Genomic DNA, 17978 nt, shown 5'->3' on the forward strand with positions numbered 1-17978 from the left:
CCCAGTACAGATCACTGGGGGACCCCACTTCTTTCTTCCCGCCATTGTGAAGACTCTCCATTTATACCTACCCACTGCTTCCTGTCTTTCAACCAGTTAGCAATCCTTATCCCATGACCCCTAAGTTTCCTCAGGAGTCTTTGATGAGGAACTTTGTTGAAAGCTTTTTGGAAGTCCAGGTATATTATGTCAACGGGATCACCTTGATCCACACACTTGTTGACACTCCAAAGAACTCAAAAAGGTTTGTGAGGCAAGATTTGTGAGTCATACCATTGATCCATATAACCTGTTGTTGGCTACTCTTGGTAGCTGCTCTCCAGGGTCCCAGGTAGGCAAAGATCCTTCCCAGCCTTGCTCTTAAAGAGCTTTTTTAACCAGCATCAGTGAGGATGTGAAAAGAGGTTTCATCTTGCACATGAAAGCAAGTTTTCTACCACTGAACGGTAATTGCTCAATCAGCTGTATTGGCCCTTCCATGGTTTATAATTAAGTCAAGGTAGGTGGAAGGCAAGCACACACAAATCAGATGTAACATCTCCCATTTCTTTATTCACATTTCCATGGATTTTTGTACATTTCCTCAGAAAGCACTACAGCTAGCAAACTTGATGTGAAAAATATTACAATGCCTGTCCAATTCTCAAATGATTTAGCTTTTAAGAAAATTCCAGTGGCGTAGGGCATGGATGGAAGAGAGCAAAGCTGATTTTTCCTAGTGAGTGGAAAAAGTTCATATGGATTGTTCAAACTGTTCATAAAGTCTTTATACATTATTTCCATGAAACATTAAAATGTTACATTTAAGGTATATGATTTAGCAACTTCTGCTAAAAGATAACTTAAGGCATTAGAACAGAACAGTCTTCAGATAATTTTTAAGGTCACATGACATTGCAAATGGTGTTAGAGCAAGAATATTAAGTGCTCTTTATATACAACTATGTATTTTCAGTTTACATTTTGCTGCAGATCAAGAATGGAGCACAAGTAGTGACTTGTACCCCTGCTCACTAATTTTCTTGCTCCATAAAAAAGCTATACAGAATTTGGAACATCTGGAGATTTGAAAAGTGGTATTACCCCAAACAAGCATCTCCCTATGTTCTAGTTTGCCTAGTTCGCACTACAGTAACAAATCTGTGCCTGGGCTGTACCATTGTAGGTAGAAGTTCAACAACAGAAATTGTCCCTACAAAATAATTCCTTTCCCACTCAAAAATAGATGTCAAGGAGAAGAGAGAGGCTTAGAGCCATTCTGCAATGTGCCAATTTTGTACAGAGGAGCATTCAGTTATGTAATCCTCTGCCTGCAATCTAATGTGGTAAAACCCAGCACAAATTATTCATGAGAATTAGGTCCTAATCATGTTGTTTTGAAAGAAAGTCACGGCATTCAGGATATCATTCTCACCTATGATTAGAATTATGATCACAAGCACGGGTTTGCACAGAAGGGGAAGAAATATGGTCCTGGTTAAAATCAAGCCAGGATTTGCCATTACATTCAAATCTGGCAAATCCCAGCTTGTTCCAACCAGTTTGTAAACAAGCCAGGATATTAAGCCTGGGTGAATGTGCAAGCCCATGGCTCATGATCATGTTAATCCATGATTAAGCCATGGTACTAGAGCAACATCTGAACTAAGACAGAATGTGCGCAAAACAGCATTATCTAGTAAATCAGTAGAGTGTCTAAAAAGAAATTCATCTACTTCCATCACAATGCAAGAAGTGATTCTGTAAGTTCAGCCAGAAACCTATGCAAACAGGCAACAGAAGAACAGTAGGTACATAATCCCAAGGTTAAAAAGTTAGACTGCAAACACTAAGAATGAGACAAGTGATCATATTGCAAATTAAGACAATGTCCTTTCGTTATGCAGCATATGCTACTAGAATCAAACCAAATGGTAAACTCGTTTCAATTAATATTTTTAAATGTAAAATTTTAAAGCTAGTTTTTGTGCAAAGAAAAATGTCATCCAGTTTTATACTCATTTGAACTCCAATACTGAGATCCTGCAGAGTCACTAGAAAAATTAAATCTCATCTTTCAGTAAGGAGCAAGACAACATGATGTGCTTATTAGGAGCAAGTCAACATGATGTGCAACCAAGCCCAAAGTGAAGTTTATGTACAAGGCCTTCTTAGAAAGTAATAATTCTGATCCACTTAGCAATTCAAATTGAGATGCCTGTATTAACTTCAGGAAATGCTTAAATGACTGGTGAAAGAGAATTAGTTATTGTATTCAGCACTGACAATATTAGCTTTCAAATTCTACTATCTTGTTAGCAGGGCTGTCCTTAGGGCATGGCAAGCAGGGCAACCGCTCCAGGCCCCGCTCTTTTACCACCCATTAGAATTAACTGGAAAGCGGCCCCACTGGCTGATTTGCCCCAGGCCCCGCACCTCTAAGGACAGCCCTGATGGTTAGATCCACATGTTGTGGGGAGAGGGGGTAGTAGCTGAGTGCTCATTTCTTGCCACAATTACAGACCTACATTAGGCTAAGGTGCATCCAGCAGGGATCATGCTGTTTTAAAAGAGCACAAAGATGTTCCCCAAAGGTGCAAAATTTAACATATGCACAGAAGACACAAGCTTTCCTAAAGGGTATATTTTTGAATTCCTCTTATGCTTGTTGTGAAGACCAGAGGAAAAGTGTCCCTACTGTAGTTCATGCAATTACTCACTCTGTGGGCTTACCATACCTAATCTAAGTTGTACCTGCATGCCCATGACATGGTATTCTCTGTCAGACATCTCTCCACATGTGGCAGGGCAAGATTGGACAATAGAATAGCGTTATTGGGCTATGCCACTAACTGGGGTAGTGTTATTATGGGCTCTCTTTTTGGATCAACAGGAATTCAGAAAGCACTGGGGCCTGTATTATGTTGAATAAAACAGTTTCCTGCATCTACTGGAACATCTTGTGCCTTGGATTTATGATGCTACCCCTGACCTCTTTTCTGACTTTTAAACCAGTGGCTGTTTACACCACACCAGAAACTGCATGTGAAACTCTCCAATTCCAGAAGCAGCTTGTCATATGAGTCTGAACCGCATTCTTCATGTGGAATCCTAGCCTACCTTTCTCAATGAACTTTTGCTGGCTTTGGTAGAGGTTACATAGGAAGCTGCCTTCTACCAAGTCAGACCATTGGTCCATCTAGCTCAGTATTGTCTACACAGACTGGCAGTGGCTTCTCTAAGGTTGCAGGCAAGATTTCCTGAAATGCCTAGAAATGAGAGTTTATTATACACTGCAGAATCTAAAGTTTTCAGCAAATCTTATTACCCTTCAGTATTAGCTGACCTCTCTTTCCCTGTGTACCCACCCCTCAAGCACCCCTCAATCTTTTGAGCAGCTTTTGCAAACATTTAAAATGTGTATTAGGACCACTCATTTGAAATGTCAAAAAGCAAAATGTAGCTATGTAAAAGATATGCAAAACCAAATTGCATCTCAATGAATTGCTAAATGGTTTGTTAGTCTACCCAGTAACTGGGGAACTGTCACACATACACAGCTGCACTTTAGGAAACAGACAAGTGCAAAACACAATATACCTGTAATATTAACAGTCTGGATATACAAATTGTGTCAAGCGTGTGGGAACGCAATCGGGTTATCTGCTTCCTAGAAAGTGGGCTGTTTGCCCTCACTGCCCCATGTAGTCCAAATACTTGCAGCGAACAGACTCTCTGAAGTTTAAGACACTACTTCTCAAAGATAAGGGCAAACACATTACTGAAGCTCTTGGCCATTCAGTAAGAGCCTCTAACAGAATCATTGGACTCAATATGCATGTTCAATATTAACATGCAAGTTAACATTTCTGGTTTCTTGCCCACCTGTAAACTAATGGAACAATCTAGTGGGACAAACCCTGGCACAAACTCCACTAAACAAATGGGAGTTATCATTATTTTATATCAGGCTGGTTCAAGCGAGTTCCCCACTGGATTGGACCCCAAGAAATTTGTGTGCACAGGTCTATGGGTTGAGCAAAAGAGTACTGAAATATCACATATATTTTTAAAGAGGTTACACATACTTAAATCCGATGCAAAAAGGCACCAGTTCAATCTTCATCTTTAAAATGGATTCTGTTCCCACAGCATCCTGGGTTCCTTCCAGTTTAAAGCACTAATATACATTACATATTCAGTTTCAGAACCTGTAGCAATCAAATACCCTTTGAACTGTGTGGGGTTTTACTACTTAATATTACATTATGAAAACCCCTATTTCAATAGCATGGCCTGCACAGTCTCACTGCTGATCTTGTAACTGCATAATTCACAGCTCTCTGGCACAAGCCCCCTAACTTTAGTGGGGATGGTTCAGGATTTTCAAGCCTGAATGCTTGACTTTGGCAGGAGAGCACAGTGGATAACAGCCCCTATAAGTATACAACACAAGATGCTCAAGATGTGACAAAATCCAGAAGGCAGGCAAAATCACGTGCACAGGAAAGAATATTATAGTCCCACTACCTTCATCAATTATTTCTCTAGGAAGTAAGCAGAAATAACCAACTCTCTAATTTTGGCCTCTGAGCTTCTTTCCAAGAACACTTAAACAAAGATGCAGGAGGAGACACAGCTGTGTAACTGGCAAAAAGCAGTTACACTAAGCACCACGAAATGACAGTTCATTTCAGAAGAACTCTGCAAACAATATACAAACAATTTTTCTGCTAAGCTACAACCTCAATTCCAAATGCAACCTGTTTTTTTCCAGCAGCTATGTTACACTTACACTGTTCAGCTTGAAACATCAGTTCCTTTAACAGAATTAAACAATGTTCTTGTCATGAAGAGAGCGATCTCAGGCCAAACTTGGAACCAAGTGCCAGGAATTTACACCCATTCCTCTCTTCGCACACACAATATTCTTCCTAAGTGATTTTGGTGACTTTTACACCATTTCAACACATTCAGTAATCAGTTTATTCTCTCTTTATAATAATCAAATGCAGAATTTTTTGATGTGCAAGTTTTATTCAAATAAGGCTCATGCATTAGATATTTCAGATAGGAAGGAAGGAAAGAGTGACAACTTATGTTAAACTAAAGCTTTTATTTTGTCATCTTAGGTTTTCTTTCCTTCACTAAAACCCTTCAGAATTCCTAAAACAGTCCTTAGAATGTCACAGAAGTGAGTTAAAAGTTATTAATACGATTAAAGGGTCCAGGGAGTGGGGGAGGAGAAGAGAGCAGCAGCAGTTTGGCAGGATTTCCTAATACCAGGTCAGATTTTAAGCATCCTTCTTCTCCAGTAAAATTTTGTGCAGCTCATCTGCATCCTCACTCGTTTTCACTCTTATCAATATAGGAACTGGGACTGTGGAATTCTTCTCATCAACAGGTGGATTTGGAACACAAACAATAAGAACGTTGTTCTTTCCTGTTCTTGAGCATGGCATCTTAGGTGGCACCAAAATATTCAGCAATATGTTGCCTGCAAGGAAGTGGGGTATGGGAAAGCAACAAGTTATACAACAAGAAGATTTCAAGAGGCAGCAAAACAGATACAACACAGATATTTAGGAAGCACTGAAGACTTGTGATGACACTTGATATAAACAAATGACGCTGCCTTTTGCAGAATTAGACTATTGGTCCAACGAGCCCAGTACTTTTGACTCCAACTGGCAGCTGCTTTCTAATGGCTCATGCAGAGGTTATTCGCAGTATTGCTAGGGGAGATCCTTACAAGCTGGAGGCATCAGGAATTATATATGGGACCTTTGAAACACAAAGCTTATGTTTCCCCAGTGAGTTATGGCCCCTGCTACATAATTCTCTCATTCATTATCTCATAACATCTAGGGATGTGCACGGAACTGGTGGGGGCTGGTTTGAAGGTGGCAGGGTGATAACTGTAAAGGCGGCGGAGGGTGCACTTACACCCCACTCCGCCGTTCTCTGTAAAACTGGTCCGGCAGGGCGGCAGCGTATCTCCCTGCCAAACCATGCTCTCGTTGGACTGGAAGTAACCTTCATGTCATGCTCGCGTGCATTTCTGGTGCAAGTTACTTCAAGTCCAAGGAGAGGACGGGGTGGCAGGGAGGTACGCTGCTGACCCACCAGACCGGTTTTACAGAGAGTGCTGGCGAGGGAAATGCGGGGTGTGTGTGTGCGCGCGCATCCTCCCCCGCCCTTCAAACCAGGCAAACCGCCGGGTGTTCGGAGGCCCATAAAAGGGCTTCCAAACAGGTCCATGTACATCCCTAATAACATCTACTACTACTACTACTACTACTACTACTACTACTACTACTACTACTATTATTATTATTATTATTATTGAGGGGTAAAGTCCTCATTAGAAAGCATTATGTCCACACTTTTCCCACTTAGCAATTAAGAAAAAGGGTGAGATCCAGTGGTCAAGCATGGTGGAACCATCAGAGTAGTAGAATTTGTATTAATGTTGGTCGGCATCAAGATTCCAAGCCATACATCCCATCCTGCAACAATATGCTAGCAAGTGCATGGACTCCATTTTATCATAACCACTGCTATAGCAAGGAATGCATGATGCGAACTTTCAAGTGAAATTCTATAGGCTATAAAACTGCAGCTATGAGAGCAAGAAAGGCCAGCATGAATACTGGAACTACTGGAAGGGAGTCAAAAATCTTCAGTTTAGCAGAAACCTTTACCACAAATATACAGAACTATTTAAAAGAAAAGTTACATACCTAAATTAGTATCTGCCCGTATTAATAGCTGAATCTTCTGATTTCCTGCAGGTTTTAAGTGTAGGGTTCCTACTCCTTTTTCTTTAAATTCATTACCTTTCTTGTAGAAGACTTTGCATCTTAAAAAGAAACACACAACAATGTGCAAAGATTGCTGAAACTGGATGCATTTCACAGAAGCTGCATACATGGGGAAGGTTAATAAAAGCTTCCAAATAGCTTACTTTATTGTATACCAGAATGTGAACAAACATTGGCTGATATCCAAACAAAGCGCTTGTGGAAGGAGGTTGTGTTAAGTCTGGAGCTTGCATTCCAGACTAGTGTTGGTGCTACCACAAGAATGCTTGCACAACTGTCGTATGTCTCATTTGCTTTAAAGGGAACACTTGCACAATTCTGCAAATCTATGTTGTTTTTTTAGCAAAGCTACATGATCTTCTTGGGTCAGTGCAGCTTTTCTTGTTACATAAGCACTTTGTTAGTCAGGATGCCAGCCAATCAATTTAAGCTTATACTGGAACTATCCAGTCTAGCCTTTAAAAATAATCAATCTCTCTGTTCTTTTGACCATGATGAACTGTTAAAAAGGTTATTTTTAAATGCACTGAAAATAATGGCCAGGGTGGAAAAATGCAAAACCAAGCAGCTAGACCCACGGGTTTGAGGTGGCTTCGGAATTGTTCTTCTCAAGACAACTGTCCACATTGCAAGGAAAGTTGCCTATGAAATTTAGGAGAATTTTAAAATTTGTTCAAATTTCATTTTATTTAGCCATTACAAAATCATTTAAGTAGTTCTAAAACAAAAGTAGAAAGCAAACTGCTACCCCACTACCACCGCACCTAAACATAATATTGAAAGAGAGTGCTTAGTGCAAGGGTTGGCCATGCAAGCTTCCTGCTTGACAGATGTAAATAGGGCAGGAGCATACGAGGAAGTAGCACGGTGGCCTGTAAACAGTAGCAAGATCACACTTGGAACCTGAACAAAAGCTTTGAATATTCTATACTGGAAAGACTCTAATGCAGAATGAGATGATATAAATTGCTTAGAGATGCAGGGAATCTCAGGGATTTAGCAAAGTTGGAGGAAATTATATTAGAAAAACAAAACAAAGGCTTTTAAAGTTCCATCTATAAAATACTTGCTCATTTAAATGTAGAAAAGAATGCTCGCCAATTGAAATAGGAAAGGAATCTTACTTCTATAACATATGAAATTTGAATTTGGAAAGTCCTTAATACTAAATGCTAATTTAAAAGAAAGCTTTTATAAGATCATAATGTGATGGTAAAGACTCAGTCATATTTTCAATCTGTCATGATGTGGCAATACAGGAGCTAATTTGACACATGTGTTTTGGACAAATCCAAGAATAAGAGTGGATGCAGGTACATAGTTGCATTCAGAAAATGACTAGTTATTGCTTGCCTATTTATTACCCGATTTACGCTTTTAGTAGTAACCCATAGGTCTTCACAGAGAACTGGGAATTAATTACGCATTTACTAATTACTGCCAGATTAGTAGTCCCCCAACATGGAATGAATAAGTTATGGGACAGTTTATATTGTAAAAATTGACCGATTATATTGGAAGGAGAAAGGGTTTGACAACCAGAGGATAATTTTGTTTATAAATGGAGACTTTTTAATCTCTTATTGGAAAGCTCACAATTAAGATAATGTGCACCCATTTCTGCTTTTAGGCACAATCTGAAACAACAAATCACAACAGAGATTTAATTTTATTTGTAAGTTGACAGTGTAATTTAGTTATGTTAATTTAGATTGGTTTAATTTAGGTCTGTTTTCAAATGTACGTGTGATGTGTTTGCTTATTACAGGGGTTGGCCATCTTTCAGAAGTGGTGTGCCAAGTCTTCAGGGACAGTTCAAGCAGCGGGTGCTACTTAAAGTAAAGCTGGTGTTTCTGTCTCGCTAGCCCTGCCTGCCCCTGTATCAGCTGGGCCATTATGTTGTCCCGCTTCCCATGCCACTGGCACACTCCCAGCCACCAGACTCACAACCAGACTGGATGTCCTGTACAAACTGCCACCTCTCTTCTTCCTGGCAGCGTCCAGCACATTTCTCCAGCCAGCATTAAGCACCACCAGCTGGTTTGTCTCTCTAACCTGCAGTAAGCTTTTGTGATTGTCTTCTCCAGTTGGGGAGCAGATAAAGCACAGAGGTTAGTTGCTGGAGGGGAGAAAGTAAGCACATGAGAAAGACCAGCCACTACAATGCTCACGCCTGCCTCCGCTGTAGCAGGCAGTGGACACCCAGATTCAGTGGTGGCAGTCTTTCCGGCTGTGTCGGCTGGTTGGCTCTCTCTTGCACAGACTTCATTTTTTCAGAGCAAGCCCATTCAAGAAAGTGAGCCAGCCAGTGAGACCTCCGCCACTGATCCTGGATGTCCACTGCCTGCTACAGCAAGCAGCAACCCACTACTTGGAGGCAGGCAGCAAGCCTGGTAGCAGCTGGTTTTCCTAGCAGCAGAGGTGCTCTAACCCCCAGACCTTGGGGCCCTGGTCTGTGGCCTCCAAGGCATGGGGGGGCTCCTGTAGCCACCCCACGTTGCCCCACTAAACAGACTTTTAAGAGCCATGCAGTCCTGTCCCCCCAAGTGGCCGGAGCGACCACTGGGCGTGGCCATTCAGCCCAGTGGCTCTTGCTAACTGCGCAGGCGTGCCTCGCAGTTAGCAAGAGCCGCTGGGCCGAATGGACAGGCCCAGTGCTCGCTCCGGCTGCCGGTGGGGCGGGGGGAGGACTGTTTGGCTCACCCCCGCTGGCAGCCACCCTTCGGCCACGTGGCAGCTGAAATTTAAAAAACCTGGAAGTTCAGCGCGGCAGGAGACCTCCAAATGTAGATTTGGGGGGGATTTGCGGCAGTCCAGGTGCCAAAATTACTTAGGTGCATCCCTGCCTAGCTGTGCGAGTGCCACTCAAGATCATTTTGAGTGCTGATTTTGGCACATGTGCCATAGCTTGTCAACCCATCGCTTATTGTAACTTATGTCTTGTTTTTCTTTTTATGTCCTATTTTGGGCTCATCATGATGATCACTTATTAGTTCTTTAGGATATACATTTGGTAATATTTGGTAATTTTAGGTAAAGTAAAGTGTGTCATCAAGTTGATTTCGACTCCTGGCACACACAGAGCCCTGTGGTTGTCTTTGGTAGAATACAGGAGGGGTTTACCATTGCCTCTTCCCGCGCAGCATGAGATGATGCCTTTGAGCATCTTCTAGTAGTACTAAGTTTATTGCGGTCACAGACCAGATTAACAAACAATAACAATAGCATTAATAAGAAAATTCAAGAAATTTCAAAGTTTACAAAATCACAAACTGTTCAAATTACTAATACAGTCTTTATGGAGCTTCAACACCACGAAACAGAACTTTGCCACATTATCCAAAATTACAGGTTCAAAATTGGTCAGCATCTTTATATCGCTACTGCCCAATATAGGTGTTTCCTATAGTCTGGGAAACATACCAGCGGCGATTCGGACTGGCAACCTTCTGCTTGTTAGTCAAGCATTTCCCCACTGCACCACTTAAGGTACTGTAACTATTATTGAAATTTGACATATTAAATTTGTTATAGCTAGTTACCCATTCCAAAATAAAAGCCACTAAGCATCTGCATTCATAAGGTAAGGGAACACCTGTGTAAAGACCTGAATTTAAATAGTATGAAGATACACACATACTGTATTTAAGCAAATAGAACATGACTATGAATTTAAGATGACCTAATTTCTAACCGCAAATAACTTTGAAAAATCCTAGTCTTGGATTTAGGTTAATACGGTAGTACTCAAGTCAATAGAGTATGCCTTACTTTGAAGTAGTATGCATTACAAAACTGCTGAACTTGTTTTACATGCAATCAAAGGCAAATTTAACCCTTCACTTAACAGCAAGAGCACAGCAGTTGCAATGTCAAAAGACACAACTTACTTCTTTGAGTAGAAGGCATCATCTTCCTTTATTTCATTAACAACTACTTTTGGTGGCTCCTCCTCCTCCTCACCACCCCCTGTAAGAAGAATGATTTCAGAACAGCTTTATGTATATGGCAAGTAGCCTCACTATATTTCTCTCTCTCTGAGAAGTGGAAAGAAATACAGCAATACATACACATCTTTTGATATTCTCAACTTCTTTTGAACAGCAAACATACAGCATGAAAACAATGGGGGTATGCTAGATAAAAAATATTATACAAGTTTAAAAAGCAGATAGACTGTCAGTGATATTTGGAATCATAATCATGGTTAGTTTTGTTGCTGAGCAAGAACCTCTTTCTAAAAAAGCAAGGTAGGGCAGGGTTAGAGATGTGTAAAATTCAAGATGTTAGGGGGAATATGAAAAAAATATATATAATTTCCCTCCCTAACATCTTGAATTTTAGAATATATTATATACATAAAAAATAAAAATTCATCAGGCAGAGAGCAACTCTATCACACTTCAGAATTACACCACACTTCTCTCAGTTGACAATATTCTACTGCCTATCCACCATTGTCCAGATGCACTTGACTTCTGCAATAAAGTCTCACTGACTTCAATGGAATGGGCCAATTATACTTATTTTATTTTTTAAAAAACTGAGGTAACCTCAGCAAAATTTAGTCTATTTACTGCTTATTTACAAAGCTTAATTTATTCCACTATTCCCAGCTACCTAATTTCTCTCTCCTATCTCCTAGCCCTTCATAGGTCAGTGATCTTCATTATTTTTAGGGGTGTGAACGAAATGCATTTTGTGTTCCGTTCCAAGCTTGGAACGGAACGCAAAATGCAGGGATTGTTCCGGCCACCATTTTGGATTCCAAAATGGCGCTCTGAACTGGTCGGAACATTCTGCCTTGGAATGGGTCATTCTGTTCCAAGCTTGAAACAGCTCCCCTCCCCCTTTTAAGGGTGCTCCCTTTCGAGCTCGGAACACTTGAAATGACTCATTTCGAGGCGGAACGTTCCAACTGTGGAATGTTCCGCACGTTCCTATTTTTCTAGTAAGGACTACTCCGGCACTTTCCCACCTCCAGGAAGTACTATGTTTTCCCCAGTGCTGGAAGGTAGGGAGCTGTAAGGACAACAGAGCCCTATCAAGCCCCAGCACCATCTTGGAAGGCACAAACAGAGTGCTGAGAACTATAGCCTTTCCCAGTACCTTCCTGGCAAGTTCTATGGCAAAGGTTCTGGGAATGACTACATTTCTCAGTGTTCCATGTGCACCTTCCAAGATACTGCTGTACATACTGTAGTATTTCACAATGAAGATATAATGTAATTCACTGTCTCTTTAGAATCAACACTAAATGTGATTCCCAACATTGTAATGATAAATTTCCTTTTTACAAATCACAGAAATTAGGTAGTAGAACAAAAATGTTAGTTTAGTTAGACCAGAGTTAAGACTATATCATTTTGGCTAAAAGCCAGGAAATTGGAACCTAAGGTTGGTGCTTTGACATGCTACATGGTCAATGATCATTTGCAATGTCACAAATTGTGTTCATTTACAACTTGCCTTCAATGGGCAATGTGGAGCATCTTTGCTGGTGTCAGGCACTCTATCCTCCCCAGCTTGAATTGAATCTCCCTCTTGATTTCCCCCCCTTCTTCATGCACGAGTTCTACTTCCAACTGTGGTTAGAAACAAGCCAGGATCAGTCATGATGTCCGAAATGACTGAGCGAACTTGTAGTCAGAATAAGCCACAACAGGCAGATTCTGATAATCATGACCAATCATGACTGGCTTCTAACTACAATCAAAAGCTGAATTCTTCCAAGGCTTATTACTCAATAACTAATATTGAATAAGTAAGTAAGTTGAATCCTTCCAAGGCAGTATTACTCAATTTCTTAAAATAGCTGGACAGGAGGATATAGAAATGGTCACTACTGTATTGGGGACTGCAAGGCAATCCACTGACTTCTTGTTGAAAGATTGTTGTTCATTTAATCAATGACTCTTTTTAGTTTGTTATAGGCTAGGGACATAGCAATTCTGTAGAACATAGCACTTTACAGCCAAACACAAAGAGAATCCTTAGTTGCAGGACAAAGATTAATAGATGGCTTATGCTCATACTTTTTTCAAATGAGAGATTTAGGTGATAAGCTTAGACCACATTTTTTTCTGTAATTTTAAATAATGGAGCTGTATGACTAATTTAGCCACCTAATGGCTCAGTGGGGAAGCAACCTGCCTAGAGAGCAGGAGGTCGTTGGTTTGAATCCCCACTGGCGTGTTTCCCAGAATATAGGAAACTCCTATATCGGGCAGTAGCTATATAGGAAGGTGCTGAAAGGCATCATCCCATACTGGGCAGGAAAAGGCAATGGTAACCCTTCCTGTAGTCTACCAAGCAAACCACAGGGCTCTGTGGTTGCCAGGATTTGACACCGACTCAATGGCACAACCTCTCCTTTTCCTATGACTATTTTAATATTTTTATGAACTAGAAAATAGTTAATCTGATGCAATATTATACAATTAATTCATTTGGGGGTTTTGTTTTACATTTTCTTCAATAAAAATTTAAGTACTGGTTTAGTTTTTTACCATTTGCTGCAATTTGAAAAGAAAAAAGGCAGCAAATGTTGGGCAATTCTGAACATTTTGTAATGGACAGCCCCCCCCACACACATGTTCTCAGATACAGAAAACTGGTAACATCAATGTGCAATAACGAACTCTGATTGTCTTACCCCACCTCTGCATAGTGGTAAAGTCACTTGTATGAAAGAGGAACCCCAACAAAATTCACTTCATATACAAAGTCTGTTGTTCATTTTAATCCAATGGATTTCTATCTGATGTATCTGTAGGAAGTAATTGTGGCTGGATGGGTAAGGTGTTAGGCACTGAGTCATCCAAAAGATTTATGGTTGCCACCCCATTTGTGGTCTACCGTTTTCCCTACACACTAAAGACAGCAAATGCTAAAGGACTAATAACAGGTACAATCAAGTGTAATTAAGTCAGGCTCACAACAGATTTCAATTGAAAGTGGGTTCTACCCAGTTTCTCACATTCTGACACAATGGATGTTTACCTTTGTCTTCGTTGACACCACTTTCTATCCGAATGTCTGCTGCGCTGCTGGAAAATGAAGGAACAACCTTGCCCTGGCTTGCATCTTTTCCAAATAAACTTGTACTTCCAGAAGAGAATGAGAAATTAGGTAATGCACTAGTATTCAGACCAGAGCTGTCGACACTTTTACTAAAAGTAAACGGGATAGTTGACGGAGATCCTAACTTTGATTCTGGTTTCTTTTCCAACTCTGTCTTCTTTCCTGAAGTATCTTCAGATTTGCTGCTGTTAAAGAAGAATGTGGAACCTTGCTGAAGATTCTGACTCCCAAACACAGAGCTAGCTTGCGTTCCAGCTGCCTTGTTACTGTCACTTTCAGACCTGCTGTCACTACTGATTCCGTGTTGTTCTATCTCAGCTAAATATTTCTCATAGTCTCGGAAGATTGGTGTCAGGTCACAGAGAGGATTGGCGTTTACATGTTTTACTATCCAGTCACGCACAGAACAGTTCAGAGCAGCTAATTGTTTGTGATAATCATCTGAGCTGCATGCTTTGCTTTGAGTAAATCTGGAGGACAATGGCGGCTGACTCTCACCATTAGCTTCCACACTTATAGGCTTTTTCTCAACCATAGTATTATTCACTGAACTACTGGATGCCACAGAACCTATTAAGAACAAAAACATTTAATGAACATTATTAAGAGTAGTATAGCTATGGTGAAGCCCATTTTCCTCCTCACAATCCCCAAAGATTCAAGTATCTGGATTCTTGTATAAGCTCTTTCTGTGGAGATTACATCAGCTGTATTGCCTTTTCTGTAGGCAGAGAAGAAAAATATTTATCTATTTATTTATTTACATTTATATCCCGCTCTTCCTCCAAGGAGCCCAGAGCGGTGTACTACATACTTGAGTTTCTCCTCACAACAACCCTGTGAAGTAGGTTAGGCTAAGAGAGAAGTGACTGGCCCAGAGTCACCCAGCTAGTATCATGGCTGAATGGGGATTTGAACTCGGGTCTCCCCGGTCCTAGTCCAACACTCTAACCACTACACCACACTGGCTCCACTATTGAATATTGAGCCAATATTGAACATATACATAGGAAACCTGTGGAATATAGTAACCTAGAATTATTCTTATCCCAATAAAGTCAGAATTATGTAAAAAAAAGACAGCAAGATCTTCTCTGGTAATATCTGGACCACATTTTACTTCCTTTAAAACAGTACGAATTGTCTGCATTCATACGTTTTAGCCTACAGTTAGCAATTATGGGCGGAGTAGCAAGAATGAATAGTCTGCTTTGCTAAGCAGGGTCCACCCTGGTTGCGTTTGAATGAAAGACGTGTGAACACTGTAAGATATTCCCCTTAGGGGATCGGGCTGCTCTGGGAAGAGAATCTGTATGCTTGCCTGCAGAAGGTTCCACGTTCCCTCCTGGCATCTCCAAGATAGGGCTGAGAGAGATTCCTGCCTGCAGCCCTGGAGAAGCCACTGCCAGTCTGTGTAGACAATACTGAGCGAGACGGACCTATGGTCTGACTCAGCATAAGGCACCTCTATGTTCCTATGTAATCTTGACACTATACACTCCCTTTCAATTTTGCCAAGTTTGTTACTTTGATACTAGCCTTTTAATAGCAAAATCCTAATTCTTAAATTTGACGGCTACTAGTCGGAGGGCTGTAGACCACCTCCAGCCTCAGGGGTGGGGTGCCTCTGGGTACCAGTTGTGGGGGAGTAACAGCAGGAGAGAGGGCATGCCCTCAACTCCTGCCTGAGGCTTCCAGCAGCATCTGGTGGGCCACTGTGCGAAACAGGATGCTGGACTAGATGGGCCTTGGTCCTGATCCAGCAGGGCTGTTCTTATATTAAATAAAAACTCTGGGCAACTTCAGAAGCAACTTCAGCAAAAGACACAATTCCTCACTGGGACCTGGGACCAAACTTTGGCCTCCCCAACCACCATGGATAAGGAACCGAGGGAGGATAAAAGAGGTGGTTGGTTTTAGTTGTTTTTTAAGGAAGTGATTTTTAAAAATTAGAAGAGTTACAGTTATTATCAGCATCCCTTTATTTTCAGTATTGACATTTTCCAGCTCTGTTACCCAAGAAACTTTAACGGGAAATATTGGAGACTGAACCCAAGTTGGAAAGAATGCACCTGACCACTAAGCTACATACAGCATCATATGTCCATATTCACACAGATCTTTCAAATCCCTTTTAACCACTAAGAAAATATTTACAGATATTATCTGAAAATGCAATTTCTACCAAGTAAATGTTTACTAGTGAACTTACGAAATGTAGTCTCCGTTTCAGCAGCTGTCTTTAAGCTGGTAAATGAAGAAGTATTTGTAACGCTACTGCTGCCATTGGATAATCCTCCTAAAGGCTTAGTTCCATTGCCATTGCCAAAGCCAGAAAATCCACCACCTCCGGAAGGTAAAATGAAACCTTTAAATCCTTTAAAAGCTCCTCCACTCTCAGACTGAAAAGAGAATACAAATAAGTTGTTATATCTTACTTTACAGCTCAATGACTTCAAGCCCACTTCTACACATGCTCACTGAGACAGAGTCCACACTTCAAGTCCCACCAAATAACTCTGAAGTAACCAAACATTACTATGCACACAGTGTAATCAATGTGGACGGTACTTTACAGAGTAACATAAGCAGAAGATGTAGCTTTTGGACAACTATGACTGATGAACTTGCTCTACAGTACAGTGACAGTAAATACGTTCAGCAATCAGTTTTCACAATTAAATCATGAATCTCTAATAGGGGTGCACACGGAATGGGATTTGCATTCCATTCTGAGCTCAGAATGGAACACAAATCCCTGGAATGTTCTATCGGAACTTGGCGAGCCGGTTGTTTTGATGGAAAGAGCTTAGAACGTTTTGAGTGTTTGAAGCACCATTTTGGCAGGCTGTTTTTAGCACAGGCTTCTGACTGGCTTGCGATCTCCTTGCTTCTTGATTGGCTTGTTATCATATAAATCAACTTGATTTTTATGATAACAAGCCAATCGGAAGCCAGTGCCAAAAACAGGGAGCAAAGGAAGAACAGCCTGCCAAACTGGTACTCAGAATGTTCCAACTCTGAATGGGGTCATTCCAGTCTGAGCCAGGTGATTGATAGATGCGATGAGCAAGGAGCAAGTGTAGCAGGAAGTGGGATGCCCCCTTCTCCTCCTCCTCACACCCTTCCTTCAGTTGACTCAGGCAGGTGGTGGCATGGAGTGCAATCCAGTTTTTGCCCAGGATGCTTCACAACAGTTAAGGGAACATTCACCAGGGACAAGGGTGACTCCCTCCTTTTACATTGGGCTTCCCTTGCCTTCTTTTTTGCCTCTTCTCTTTCTCAGCACTGGCACCTCAGGAGGATAATATGTAGTGTGCTGGCAGACAGAAAGATGCTGTGGTATGTGGGGGAACAGCTATGGAGAAGGAAGACACTGCTGCAGTGACTTGAGGAAGGAATCTTTCCTGTCCTCAATGCTGCCTGCATCCTCTTTTTTTATCTCAGAGGAGCACCTGGCCGTACTCATGTGAACCCATATTAATTTGATTGGGGGTAGGGGCCAGGTTGACTGTGAAGAAGCATTTCTAGATGGGTGGGATACTGCCTTTGCCCCAGTTATCCTTCAAGGAGCCCACTCTATCCACAGACCTCCCAGACCCCCTTTAAAATGTTCTTACAAACAATCCCCTTTGTTCTTTTTGAAGCCTAATGTTTCCCTGCATTTAGAATCCTGCAGAGGACAGAATCTTATAAAAGGTCATGTTAGGTTTTTGCTCTCGAGAAGATTTCTGAGAAGCAGTACAACCCACCCAGGTGAGTACCTATATCTGTACTCAGACCTTTTCCCTTACCACTGAACAAATGAGCCCATGAGTTGAACACTGGATCCAGATTACTAGCCAGAACAGTGAATCATGGGATCATGCAGCTGAAGTCACTAGCCTTGACTGAATCTAACATTGGTCTGTCTGGGGAGACATGCCCATGGGATGGACTGTTTTGGGAGACTGCCCTGGACACTCTTGAACACCCAAGCCTGTGAGTAAACTTTCTGTGTGGGCTTGCCACAAGATTATTCCTGTGCCTGACTGCCCAAAAGTCTCCTTGACTCCTGAAGTAAAAACCCCAGATTTGAGAGAGAAGTCTCTG

The 17978-nt window shown here is 41.3% G+C and overlaps 2 protein-coding genes across 7 annotated transcripts in view; one reads left to right on the forward strand and one right to left on the reverse strand.

The window, feature by feature from the left end:
- The window catches only part of LOC128326693 (uncharacterized), a 77778-nt gene that overhangs the window by 10309 nt on the left and 49491 nt on the right, over nt 1–17978 (forward strand). The gene's annotated exons all lie outside the window — the stretch shown is intronic.
- Nucleotides 533–17978, reverse strand: part of NUP50 (nucleoporin 50) — a 28447-nt gene continuing 11001 nt past the window's right edge. For all 4 annotated transcript variants that reach the window (XM_053254009.1, XM_053254008.1, XM_053254011.1 and 1 more), the window contains exons 4-8: nt 16099–16288; nt 13806–14456; nt 10694–10772; nt 6723–6841; nt 533–5476 (exon numbers count right to left, since the gene is read on the reverse strand). In XM_053254009.1, the coding sequence (XP_053109984.1) occupies nt 5274–5476; nt 6723–6841; nt 10694–10772; nt 13806–14456; nt 16099–16288 (1242 nt within the window). In that variant the 3' untranslated portion in view covers nt 533–5273. The remainder of the gene's footprint in view (nt 5477–6722; nt 6842–10693; nt 10773–13805; nt 14457–16098; nt 16289–17978) is intronic.

Source organism: Hemicordylus capensis, chromosome 5 (genome assembly GCF_027244095.1).
Source record: "Hemicordylus capensis ecotype Gifberg chromosome 5, rHemCap1.1.pri, whole genome shotgun sequence".
Classification (NCBI taxonomy): domain Eukaryota; kingdom Metazoa; phylum Chordata; class Lepidosauria; order Squamata; family Cordylidae; genus Hemicordylus; species Hemicordylus capensis.